This window comes from Thamnophis elegans, chromosome 13 (genome assembly GCF_009769535.1).
Source record: "Thamnophis elegans isolate rThaEle1 chromosome 13, rThaEle1.pri, whole genome shotgun sequence".
In the NCBI taxonomy this organism is placed as follows: Eukaryota; Metazoa; Chordata; class Lepidosauria; order Squamata; family Colubridae; genus Thamnophis; species Thamnophis elegans.
The window spans coordinates 19,541,601-19,554,135 of record NC_045553.1 but is presented as its reverse complement, the minus strand read 5'-3'; the positions used below and the strand labels follow the sequence as shown (position 1 = coordinate 19,554,135).

Here is a 12,535-nt window from a genome sequence, read left to right as displayed (position 1 = left end):
CACAAAGATTTTGAGACGTTTTCAAGGAGGATCTTCCTGCCACCTCAAGGCCAGAGGCTGGTTCTGCTGGCTGGCACCACCAGACATACAAAAGGAAGTAAAACTCTGCCTCTCTATCCCAGCCGAGAGTTTATGAGCCATGCTAGACACCACATCACTTCTCCTGGCAGAAGCAAAAGGCCATTTCTGCACGGAATACATATTCTTTAAAGCAGAATGCAATCACAGAAAACTTTATCGCCACTTCAGTAAATAATTTATGCATAACAATATTCCTTAACGGTGCAGTGAGAAATTACTTCTACAAGCTTAATCCATTGCAATTTCAGCAGTACTCATTGCACAAGTTATTATTGGCAGTGTGTGTGTGTGTGTGTGTGTGCGCGCAACTATGTGCGTGCATGTGTGTTCTTTGCTCTTGATATTCCCAATGGACACAGTAGAACTTAGGTGACTGACATGGAATAATAGCTGGATGCGATGCAGGTGAGGTGAACTCCAGATTTCTGACCCACCTGAGACCCCTCGAGAAGGGGGTTCCATGGTTCCCTTTGGATGGCGTGTCAAAAGAGACTCAGCAGTCTACCTGAGAGGGAACCTTTCGATCTCAAAAATGGGCCGGGCAGCAAGGAACTTGCAGCCCAACTGCAGCCTAATCTGGCACCTTCTAAGGGTTTTGTATCACAGCTGCCCACTTTTCCCATTGCAGATGAGGAGTTGGGAAGCTCATCGATGCAACTCAGAATCTGCCCCAACTCAAGACACCTGGTGCAGACACGCAAGTGGTGGGTCCCCAGCACTCACGGAACCCGCTGCCTTCCCTTTCCACACCTCATCCACTCACCCAGATTTGCTTCTGTCCGTGGTTTCAGGGGGGCTGCTCAGAGGGGGTCTCTGGGAGATGGCACTCTTCCTGCGACCATCCAGGATGGGAACTGCTTGCTGCCACCCCCCGTCTCTGGGAGTGCTGCCCCACAGTACCCACCTAAGTCTCCTAAGGCCTTTGGGGCCATCCTGTTGCAGGTAAAGGAGGCTGGGGGTGCTGGAAGGCCTCCTGGTCAGATTATCCCACAATAAATATTAGGTTTCTCTGGCAGCTGCGGCTGCAGTGCAAGCATCCTTCTGCTCCTGAAGTTCAGAACAACTTTCATCAGGGAAGATGTGGCCATTTAACAAGTGTGAAAAGCACCCCTGCCCACACGGGTGCAAGCCCCCTCCTGCTTCAGGGCCACCCACGGGCCTTCAAGCAGCCCTTAGACGGCATTCCACGGCTTCCCTCCTTTGTGCAAGAGCAGCAGGCTAGAAGTGGCTGATGGGTATGTGAAATGCACCCACTCCCTCCCACACGGAACTTAAGATGCCCACAGATTTCTCTCAGGCGTGGTTGCATCTGTGGCTCCACAGACACGGGTGGAAGAGGGAAGATGCCACGGGTGCTTCTTGTCTTCCCCAAAGGCTCCACGAGACAGCCTCGAGAGGAGCGCCATGCCAAGCCGGGCTCCTCTTGGGGGCATTGATAAAAGATGGACCATTGCTGGGGAAGCTTCCCCTGTTATCCTCATGATGTCGCAGCGAGATCAGAGGGGGCAGCAGAAGGCAAGAGGAGGAAGGGGAGAAGAGGCGAGAAGAAGAGGCGGCCTGTGTGTGTGGGGAGAGGGAAGACTCAGGACTCTGCCTTCTCTTTCTTCTTGCTTTTCTTCAGAAAGGAGGGGGCCCGAAATTTCTTCTTCTTCTTGGAGGGAGATTTGGAAGGTGAGCCTTCGGGGCTCACGGGCCCACTGGTGACCAACTCGGTTTTGTCCTTTGGGCCCTCGGGGGTGTCTGCATTGGTGTTCAGCTGGCTGATCCCCTTGCTGAGGTGCTCTTCCACCGTTTGCTCGTCCTCTTTCCCGTTGACCTCCACCGCCTCCGGCTCAGCTTTGTCGGCTGCGGCAACATCAGCAGGGCCCTGGCTGCTGCCCGGCTTCTTCCCATCTTGGAAAGAGAGAGAAAGGAGTACTGAGTGTTTACCCCGAGGAGCTGAGCACCGAGAACCCAGCCCTGCAAGCCCCAAAGGCTGAGGCGGGAGAGGCCAACCAGGTCCGTGTCACTCCGGGCCTCTGGCAGGCTGGCTAAGAAAGGAAGGGGGGCAGGAAAAGCTAGGCCTTCAGCAGGGACAACTACGTGGGTGGGTGGGTTGCTTTGTTTTTTAAAGTCACAATGGGGTCCAGCCTGCACAAACACCTGTAAAAAGGCGCAGGCCTGCGATCCTGGGCCCGCTCTCCCCACTCCCCCATGGGCACCGCTGGTCTGGAGGAGCAGGCAGGGGGATGAAATGCAAAACCAGCCTCCCACAAGCTGGCGCCCTTGGAATGGGCTGCACAACCCCCTTCCCACTCAACGGGTGATGGGAAAAGAGCCCAGCATAACGGTAGGGGGGGGCTGTTGGGGGGTGCCTGGGGGCCAAAGAGATGCATCAACCAAGCTTCTGGATAGGAGGAGCAGAATCAAGAAGTCAGCCAGAACCCAAACTGTTCCAATGGAGTTGTGTGTGGCGGGAGAGAAGGGCCAAACTCCCCTCTGGGGGCTGAAATCCTGCTGGAGACTCATCCACCGTGGAAGCCCCCCCCCCCCGTTGCCTCTTGAGGCTGCGGAGGCCTCTGGTGGATGAGGCTGAACCCCTTTCTTAGCCCCCCCCTTTATTCTTGCCGTTTATGGAGCCGCCCTGGGAGAGACACAGCTGGTTTTTCTGCCTACGGAATCTCTTCCTCTCTGGGGAGGGCAGGATTTGGTTTTCAGGGCTTGTTGGGAGGCTGCATTTCCAAAATGGGTGTACAGGACCATGAATTTAGTAGCACCTAGATCACAAACTAGATGTGATTTAAATCAAATCCAGTGAAAGCTTTCATCGTAAACATCTCATTCTGCCATGAAACATTACAACTAGACAGCCATTTTTCCTATGCCCATAGTTTGGCGGTGGGTTGGGGGGGGGAATGCCATGGTACATTATTGAATCCTCAAGCTGCGCATATGCTGCTGTAGGCTCACCGGACCAACATCCCTGACTAGCAGGTGAATATCCCACTGTTAATGAGGGCTGAAAGACCACCTTGCCTGGGACCACCTGCTCAGGTGCCAGCAGATGGGAGATCTTAACTGGGAGTGCTACACTGGGATCCTCGGAGCTATGGAACAGTAGCTGGTTTCTATCTAGGACTGCAGACATGTTCTATGGACTATTGATGGCCACAGAGCAATGATGCCCACTGCAAACATTCAGGAAGCTTGCAGAATTAGGAGAGAATGCATCTCTCCCCCTCTATGTCAGACGTAATTTAGGAAGGAAACTGTCTTGAAAGGCATTCAACTGGCTCTGAGGTTTGGTGATGCCCAGGACAGAACGACAGGACAGTTGCTGGGCCAGGTGTCTGTGAACTGGGCAGCTCCTCCTCCCACTAATAGTCATGGAACTGCATAAGCCCCTTTTTTTAAAGGAAAAGAAACACCTGGACAAAACACCCATAATTACAGGCAGTTCATCTATCAAGTGACAGGTTCTTACAGTAAGAGGGGACCGTCAGGTCAATTTTCCTTAACCTGCTGTCTTCCAGATGTTTGAGAACTTCAATCGGGTTAACTAGAAATTCTAGAAGTTGCCCACTCAGCCTCCTGGAGGATTTGTGCTGGGGAATGTGACAGGAGTTCATTTGGTAGTAACTCCTTCCTCTTGTGTAGTTCTCCAGAACATCTAAGGCAGTCCTCCCCTAAACCTTTTGCAAGCTTCCTGCATGCCAGCTGTCACTTCCTGTGACCATCATGCCCCCCAATCTATGACTTCTCATGGGGCCTTTACTGCTCCAGCAACCCATGGCCTTGCTCGGCCCAGCGCGTCCCCTCCCCTCCCCAGGGAGGTAGCTGGAAAGGGAGAAAGCAGCCTCTCTATACTTACTAAAGTGACAAGTATTCAGAACCAGAGGCAACTCCTTGGATGAACGCAACACATGAAAAGAGAAAGGGAGACATTGTGGAGACAAACACGCCAAACACAATGGGGCAGAATGAGACAATGGCAAAGAAAAAGGGAGAGACAGACAGACACACACACTAGCACACCTCCTCCTCCCACCTAAAGGAGCCACATAGACCAGGACTTTCTAATGTCAAAGGTCCAACCCCAAGAGGAGGGAAATACAGAGTCCCTGGCCAATGACCTCCCCAACCTTTCCTTCTTTGGATGAGCAATGACCATCGGAAAAATTCTCCATCTTTTACTGCCAGTTCTAATTCAGTCTGAGAAAGGAATTAGTTTTCAAAATTTCTTTTGAAGGACAAGATAACTGGGCAAACCACCCTTGTGGGGCCCTTGTACTCCTTTGGTGACAGATGCCTGGTTTGGCATTTGTGGAAGGCTTCTCTAGTAAGCGACTGTGCCCCCCCCCCCAAAAAAAATCCCTGAGGGAGGGAAGCTATCCAGGGAATTCCCTCCACTGAAGCTCTGTGCCTGGGAAAGGCTGAAGAAGTCCTCCTCATAGTGACCCAGGAGTCAGGAATGAGAAGCACTTTAAAACAGTGTTTCTCAAACCTGATATCTTTAAGATGTGCCGAATTCAACTCCCAGAATTCCCAAGCTGGAATTCTGTGGTGGAGGTGCACATACCTTAAAGTTGCCAAGTCTGAGAAACACTGTTTTACAGACGGAATGCAGAGTTGCTGGCATAAGCCACACTAGATTGGTTGCATTCAGCGCCCTCAGTGGTCAGAATGCAGCATTGGAGACACTCTGCCCAGAGCCTGGAGTTTGATTTTGACAGAGCTTGAGGTGGGCTTTGGAGGTCAGTAAGAGGACCTGGATAGTTGGGGGTCAGAGGCTGACTCTGTAAACCGCTTAGAGAGGGCTGTGAAGCGGCATAGAAGTCTAAGAGCTACTGCTATTGTGAAGCCACATTTCACCAGTGTGGTCACCAATGATGAGACACCTATTATGGTGCAGATCAGGCCACCCTCAAACTTGACTTTTTAAAGATGTTTTCTAGCCATTACTTAAAGCAGGATTAGCTGCTCTGTCCAAAACCAGGCTTGATCTCCGTTATCTTTGCTACATCCAGAGATGCAATCTGGGTCATTGGCCTAAACTCTGGACTTGATATTATGTTAAACCAACGCAAATGAGACTTCCAATAGCTGACAGCAATGCGTAAATCCTGCAGCTTGGCGATAAAACAAGCTAATCAAAGGAAGATGGTGGGAAGCTATTTGCTGGAAAGAGCTAATGACTATTATTAACTCAATTTTTTTATAATGCAGACTGTCCTCATTGTTCTCAACAGTCTTGATATTTTGCACCAGGAGGAGGAAGAGGCTAATGTAGGATTGCAAGGTGGTGTGCGTTTTGCTTCTTTCTCACATCAGAAAAAGCCCCCTAGCAGACGAGGGCTACAAACGGGACAGATGGCTCCCTGGCAGCTTTTGATCTCAGCCTTGGCTTGTTTGCATACTATCTTCTTTTGTTTTCTTAGGAAGTGAAAAATTGTATGCATGTATTTAAATTTATAGAAATTCTTGTAAAGTTCCTTGGAGAACTGTCCAAGAAACAACATCTGGGGGAGAAATAGCAGACTGAAGATGAGTCTGTGAAAAATGGAGCAGATGACTGCAGCAGAAGTGCCCATGAATGGACTGGCTCTTTGTAATATCCTATATGGACACGGGGAGGACTTGAGATTGCCCCAAAGTGCTCCAGACAGTGGCTCTTTGCAAGGAAACTGCAAGAGGCCAGTCTCTGGCAGGTTTAGAGCTCTGGAAGACGAGGAAATAATCTCCTTGCTCAAGAAACTGCAGTGAGGGTTTTTGAAAGGATACTAGATTCGCATAGTTGGTTTTCTAATCACTTTTGGAAGTTACATTAACTGCTTTTCAACTTTTATTAACCTTTGGATCAACAAGTCTGAGAGTGCCAGGTGAATTTCCTTCAATCCTTACTGAAACTAATTATTAACTACAAGTTAACTACAAGTTTAAGAAATTAAGAATATATTTTATTTTTGGAACAAACAACAAATGTATGAAAAGAATTTTGATTTTAGAACTTTATAAAAAAAGCCAAGGGTCCAGATAAATTTGAAATAATTTTTTGGAATTAATTATAAAAAATCCTTCCCTTGGGGGAATGCTTTTGTTTTGATTAAAGAATTTTAAAAATGTCTGCCAGTATAGCTAAAGCGTGTCTAGAAGATAATATGGAAGAGGAATAAGTTTCTTCAGAAAAGATGGAGACAGATGTGGAAGTGGATTTACAAATGACAGACTACGAATGACATGGAAAAAGAAGCTACACTAGACATACAAGAGAAACTGGATGATGTCTTAATAAGTAAAATGGATATACAAATAGCAAACTAAAAGAGTGATTTGTATAATCTTCCTATATTGGATTTACAATAGATGCTTGTTAAAGCTTTAAAAAAATTTCTGAAAAAGAAAAAATGAAATCAAGATTGATAAAAGTAAAAGGAAGAAATATAAAATTGGTTTATTTGATCTAGGTTCAAATAGATATGTTGTTATTTCTGGTAACCCTTGATGGACTTTTGATGACCGGGACTGAATGACAAGGCCTTGAATGTTTGTTAAGAGGTAAGAGAGGGGATAATATATATTTATGTATTTTTATTTTTTACTTTCTGCACTATTTTTCCTATTTTTTATTTTACTTTTATGCTTGTATTAGTTTGGTTGTAAAATTTTAATAACATTAGTCATAAAAAAGAGAAATGTCCAAACGGTCAAGAGGGCAGCCACAACTCTTCTCAGGACTGAAAATCCCACCTTGATTTTTCTGATACACTGAGAAGCAGATCCCCCCTCAATCGTTTCTGATTATCTATTATGGCAGGTGATCCAGCTAGCAATCTTGAAAACGGGACCCCCTCAGGCCTCATTCGGTTAGCCACAGTGGCCAGACGGGGGTTCCCTGTCCTCTGCATCTAGTCAGCTCAGGCCAATCTCTCTCTAGGGTTTCTAAAAAATCCCATCCAAGCTGGTGTCCATCCCGCATCTGGTGTCCAGTCGTTCTAGAGATCATGATGGCCCTCAAATGTTTAGGCTGCAAAGGCGCCCTACCTTCCGGAGCTTTGGAGGGAGACCCGGCAGGGCTCATTGCCCCAGGCTTTGTGGGGCTCTTTTCGGGAACGCTGAGGGTGGATTCTTCAGGGGATGTCCCTTCCTCCTCTGGGCCACTGTCCTTCTTTTCCCCTGGAAGAAGACGGCAGAAGAGAAGAAGAACTGGCAACTCAGACTGGAAACAAAGGCAGTGGGGCAAAAGTCGTGTCTCCTGAGTTTCTACCCACCAACTTTTTGGATCCCCTAAAAACGTTCCCTGGTTTCTCTGAGTCAATAGTGAGTTCAGCTGTCCCTTCCTGCCTTCACTGCAGTCCTTGGGGCTTCTCAAGCCTGCAGCCTGAGTAGCAATGATTGCCCCAGGAAACTTACCATCCAGGCCCAGCTTCTTCCTTTCCACCTCCTTCTTGTATTCCTCTAGTTCCTGATCGGTTAGCTGGCTGAAGGGGTTGGGGGGCTCGGGCTCAAGAGAGGCCTCCACGCCAGAGTTATCCTTCACCTCTCCATCGGCCAAACGACTCTCGGTAGACTGAAACAATAGAGAAGCCACGCATGACTCTCCCCTGGCAGTTTTCATGCCACAACTCCCCACAACTGAGTCTGAAACCAACTTCCTATCAGCATCCATGATGAGTTCGTGTGGCTGGATGGTTGTGCGCACACAACGATGAAATGAGCAGTGCAGAGGAGCCTTTCTCCCTTTTGCCCACGTATCATGGCACAGCCTGTGCGCGTGAAAGAGCCGAGGGTTGTAAGGCATCCCCTGCAACCCTCCTTCTGCCATTCATCTGAAAGCAGCAAGTGCCTTGGGCCCCACCTTCCCTCGCTTTGGCCAATTTCAATTTCTGAAAGTTGGCAGGGAACTTTAGGAGCCACTCCACATTTCTGCCTGCCCCACTTCTTCCCCTGATACACAAATAAAAGAAAATAGGCTGCTGGTGCACACAGCCCTCCCCACTAGCAGTTGGGTGACACTCCCTGGAAACTTTGAAAAAAGGCTCCCTGCCATGGCATCCTTCTTCATGGTTGTTAAAAATCCTCTGCTACTTGCAATGTTGGAAAGCAGCTCAAGGGCATATTTGCAATGAGCTCTTCTCACAACAGGCAAATTTGCCTGGCAAAGCACGAGCCAGAGTCGGCCTTGTCTAGCTGGCATGAGGAAGAAAGTGCGTGGTGCCACCTCCCCCTCTTGGACCCAGAGCCGAGGGCAGAGCTACCCCTCCAGCCCGCCTGGGATTTGCTGCTTCCGCTGCCCATGGCTGGGGCTGAAGAGGCCTGAGAGGGAGTAGCACAGGCTGGGAGGAACTGCCAAGCCTGATGCTCCTGATGCCAGCGCCAGCCTGTGATGCCTACCGGGCTCCTGCTCTGCTCTGCGATCACGCTGGCCAGCAGCTGGGACTGGGGTCCAGCCGATTTCACCTCCTGGCGGTTCTGTTCTCGGATCTGCATGGAGACAGACATGCCTGTCATGGGGGAGGAGCTGAGCAGGGACAGCCCTTATGTGAAAGGCAAGGGAGGGGGAGGCAGACGTCCCCAGTGGGCAGAAATAGGCCGCTGCCCGTCCTCCAGACAGGGAAAGCCACTCGGGCCAAGGAAAGGGGGATATGGGGAGGATGGGTCTGCCTGATGGCCCAGGAGAGACCACCTCCAAACCACCAGCCAGTCTCTCTGGCCCCTTGCCTAGTGGCCTTCCGAGGCCAAGACAGAGAGGTGAAGAGTAACTCCAGAAGAAAGGGAGGGGGCCAGATGGTTCCCATCACTGCAAGGGAACGAGAGCTGCTGCCTGAACGGAGAAGCCATACACGGCGCTGTGTGAAGGCCAGGCACCATCCTTCCGATGATCTCACCTGCCTCAGTGGCAACCTGGTATCCTGATGCCCATGGCATCCTTAGTGTTGTTTGCAGTTGGGTGTGTGCGGGGCACAATTCCCCCGTCTCCTTTCACAGAGGCTGGGCAGAGGTTGCGACGCCAGAGGGCAGAAAATAAAGCCCAGCTCAAAGATGCCTTTGCCAGCAGCAAAACCGGACACTGAATCCCAGGGCTGGGAGGGGCCTTGGGGAGCTGCTGGCCCAAAGCCCCGTCAGAAGTAGGAGACGCGCTTGGCCCTGACACACATTCCAAAACTGGGTGGCACATTCAGCTTGTCAACGTAAAGCCTGTTTAGTCAAGGCCGCTTCTGGACGGGCTGGGCATTAGCTCAATTGGTGAAGGAGCTCAGAAAGGCTGGTTGGTTCTTTCTCCCTCAGAACCACCAAAGTCCCAGGGAGCCTGAGAGGAATCCAACCCCCTGATGGCCTCCATGGCTGGGAGGGCGAGCAGACCTCATCTCTGCAATCCCAACATCTGACCTGCCCGCTCACCCGGAGCCTCTGCTCTTTCTAGGAAGCCCTGGGGACAGCTGAAACCAGGCCCCAGGAGGGAGGGGCCACTTCGGACAGCGACCGGAGGAGCCAAACCGTCCTGTACCTTGTTCCTCATTTCCAGGACTTCTTGAGGGTCTGTGTAGAGAGGCACAAATTGGTTGGGGTTCTCGATTCGGATGGACATCCCACTGCTGGACTTCTCCACGTCCTCCGCTTTCATCCACTGGAGAGCATGGGGGAAACAAAAGAGAGGTTAACTGAAGGAAGGCCAGGGGCCTCCCTGGAGCAGCCCTGAGATTCCACGGAGGGGCCTGGAGGTTGGAGAGCAAGCTGGGTGAGTTAGCTTCCACCTGGGCCCTTCAGGGACCCTCAATGGCTGCCTCCACCCTGCTGCCGGAGAGGGTGGGGGAGCATGAGAAGGAAGGGAGAGGGGCACCTGGCTTTCTTCACCCACCCAGACAAGGCTCAGGGCTGTTTTAGGTGGTCAGGCAAGAGGGTGGAGATGGGGTCAAATCTAGTCAGAAACACGTTTTGCTAAATGTTTGATAAGAAGGTGGGTCCTGTGGCTGCATTCATAACTGCAGTAGGAAAATGTCCCCTTTTACTTTGCATCATTTAGTCAAGGCAAGAACTGCCAGCCTATCCTCCTGTCCAGCTTCTCTGGTCCCTGGGGGGGGGGGAGTCCTCTGTAGCCCCCATGGAGCAGCCTCTGACTCACCTGTGCCCAACTTCTCTACCCACTATCCCACCCTGCCTGCCTGGCTTTAGCTCTTCCTTCCAAGGCCCCAAATCTCAACCCATCCTGTGGCTTCCCAGCTGGGGAAATGATATAATTTGGCACCCAGCAAGGGCCTCTGGAAGCCCACAAGCTGGAAGGCGGGCAACCAAGTCCTCTTCTGGCTCCTGGACTCGGATGCTGCAACTGTCTGGGATGGACTTCGTTGGAAGGCAGGCGCCATGCAGCCATCTTGCAAAGACCGTTTATTAACCAAGGGAGGTGAGTCCCTTCTAAGAGGCTTCTGGATCTCCGGAATGGGTCTCCTTCTGTGGAAACAGCTGATGCCTGTGACTGCCAGACCAAGAGGGAAAGCTCTCTGCCAGGTCTCAGAAGATCCAACCTCTGAACTTCCCCAGTTGCCCTGGGGCTTTGCTCTCAATATGACTTTGCCAAGACCTGAGCTTTCTTCCCCGCAGCCAATTAGAGCCATGCTGGCTTTTGACCTTCCTGCTCTACTGCACTGCTCCTAAATCTACTCCCCACAAGGGGAATCCATAGTCCGGCTCCCCCCAATTTCTACAGTCACCAACAGGATGGTCGTCCTTCCTCGGCTCTCCTCCCCTACTTTGTGCGCAGGGCAAGAAGGTGCCCCCTCTCTTCTAACCGTGGCTTTGGATCTCTGGCCGCTGGCGCTGCCTTGGCTGTCCTCGGCCACCTTCACACGCAGGTAAGTGTTGGGCGTGTTCAGCCAGCGGGTCTTTTCCTTCTGTTGCTTCTGGGCGTGTTGCCGGAGGGTGGAGATGGGCCCGGCCTCCTCCTCGAAGACGAAGGCCGTGACAGTGGCTGGGATCTCCACCTCACTCTTGTGCTTCGTCTTCTCCTGGACAAATGGGTAGCGGTACGCATAGCCAGTCCGGTAGCCCTGGGAGAGAGAGAGAAGGAAGACACTGCACATCGCTGCTCCCACCAAGAGCCTGCCTGCCTTCCGCACCTCTGCCTGGGACCCAGTTCATGCAAATTCCAGCCTCTGGATTGGAACTCAAAACCCTGAAATGCCTCCTGTTTGGTAAACGTTCTTGGGCTGGGATTCTCCACCTGTGTGTTTGCCTGCACGGGTGACATTTCTGAAAACATAACTTTATGACCAATGCCCACTTTTACCACTTCTGCAGAGTCCCTCAGTCACAGGATCACCCTTACAGTCCGTACGCCTTGTTCCTGTGCCTGACCTGCTATTCTGCTTCCTCCCTCCCCCAACAGAATGGAGAGATTAGTGGAAGGGATTACAGAAGATTAAGCAAGCACACAATAGGGAATATATTTTGAAAGAAGGTGGTGGCACTGGCAGCCCCAAGTTTGCCACACAAACAGACCAATGTTATTCTCTATTGTATGCTTGCTTATTCTCTTGTAATCTCTTCTTTTCTAATTTCTCCACTCTACAAAGGGGGGGGGGGAATTCTGTAGGCAATCTTTCTTATGCCTTACAAAGCAGAGAGATTGGAGAAGATGGGATTATAAGAGAGTAAGCATGCGCACAATGGGAAATTTTGAGCTGCCACCACAAGCGTGTTCGTTTCAATGTCTATTTCCCACTGTGTGCTTGCTTACTCTCTTGTCATCCCTTCCTTTCCTTTACAAATGTAAATACAAACATTAATTTCCTTCTTATTAATGATCCCAGCACCAGGGTCACATTCCAAAAGCCAGCACATTTGCAGGAATGTGATTTCCTATTTAGCAACTGGTTTGTTTAGTGATAGAGCTGCAGGTCCCAATTAAAGCCACTGAATGAGGACTACCTATACCTATTTTGTCTTGCAAAGCTCTTTTGATTCTGAAAAGAAAGAGGGCTCTGGAACTTCATGGAGATGCTGGAAGACCACACGGAGCCTTGAAGTGAAGACAGCAATCATCCACCAAGGGTGCTTCGTGTGGACATTGTGTAGTCCCTCAATGGCTGAGCTCTTTTTTCTAAGCAGTCCCTGTCTGATGGGCCAGCAGAAGCCCTGCAAAACCCACCTGCTCAAGCTTGCCTCTTTCCCTCCAAAGACTCACTTTGGTTTACAAATATCTCCCCGCAGAAATGCCAATTTTATGACAAAGGCAGGGGACGTATTGGGGGGAGCTTCTCTGCTCGCAAACCTACTAGATTGTCCAGCATCCTCATTAGTGCTTCAAATTCATGCTCTCCCAGGCGGCTCTTCTGCATGGGCCCAAAGGTGCTGCCAGCCCACCGGACCAGACCCACATCGTGAGGCCTTTGTTTCTCTCCCTCCAAGAGGATGAGATGCTCAGGTCCACCGGCGCTAGACAAGGCAGCGACCTGGAGGAGGCAGGTGACAAAAGAGAAGC

General features: G+C 50.6%; 1 protein-coding gene across 1 annotated transcript in view; it reads right to left on the bottom strand.

The window, feature by feature from the left end:
* Positions 1 to 297: 297 nt before the first annotated feature.
* The window catches only part of ADD2 (adducin 2), a 28,809-nt gene continuing 16,571 nt past the window's right edge, over positions 298 to 12,535 (bottom strand). The window contains exons 8-14 of the mRNA XM_032229522.1: positions 12,330 to 12,506; positions 10,845 to 11,102; positions 9,566 to 9,685; positions 8,452 to 8,541; positions 7,471 to 7,627; positions 7,102 to 7,233; positions 298 to 1,974 (exon numbers count right to left, since the gene is read on the bottom strand). Coding sequence (XP_032085413.1) covers positions 1,664 to 1,974; positions 7,102 to 7,233; positions 7,471 to 7,627; positions 8,452 to 8,541; positions 9,566 to 9,685; positions 10,845 to 11,102; positions 12,330 to 12,506 — 1,245 coding nt within the window. The 3' untranslated portion in view covers positions 298 to 1,663. The remainder of the gene's footprint in view (positions 1,975 to 7,101; positions 7,234 to 7,470; positions 7,628 to 8,451; positions 8,542 to 9,565; positions 9,686 to 10,844; positions 11,103 to 12,329; positions 12,507 to 12,535) is intronic.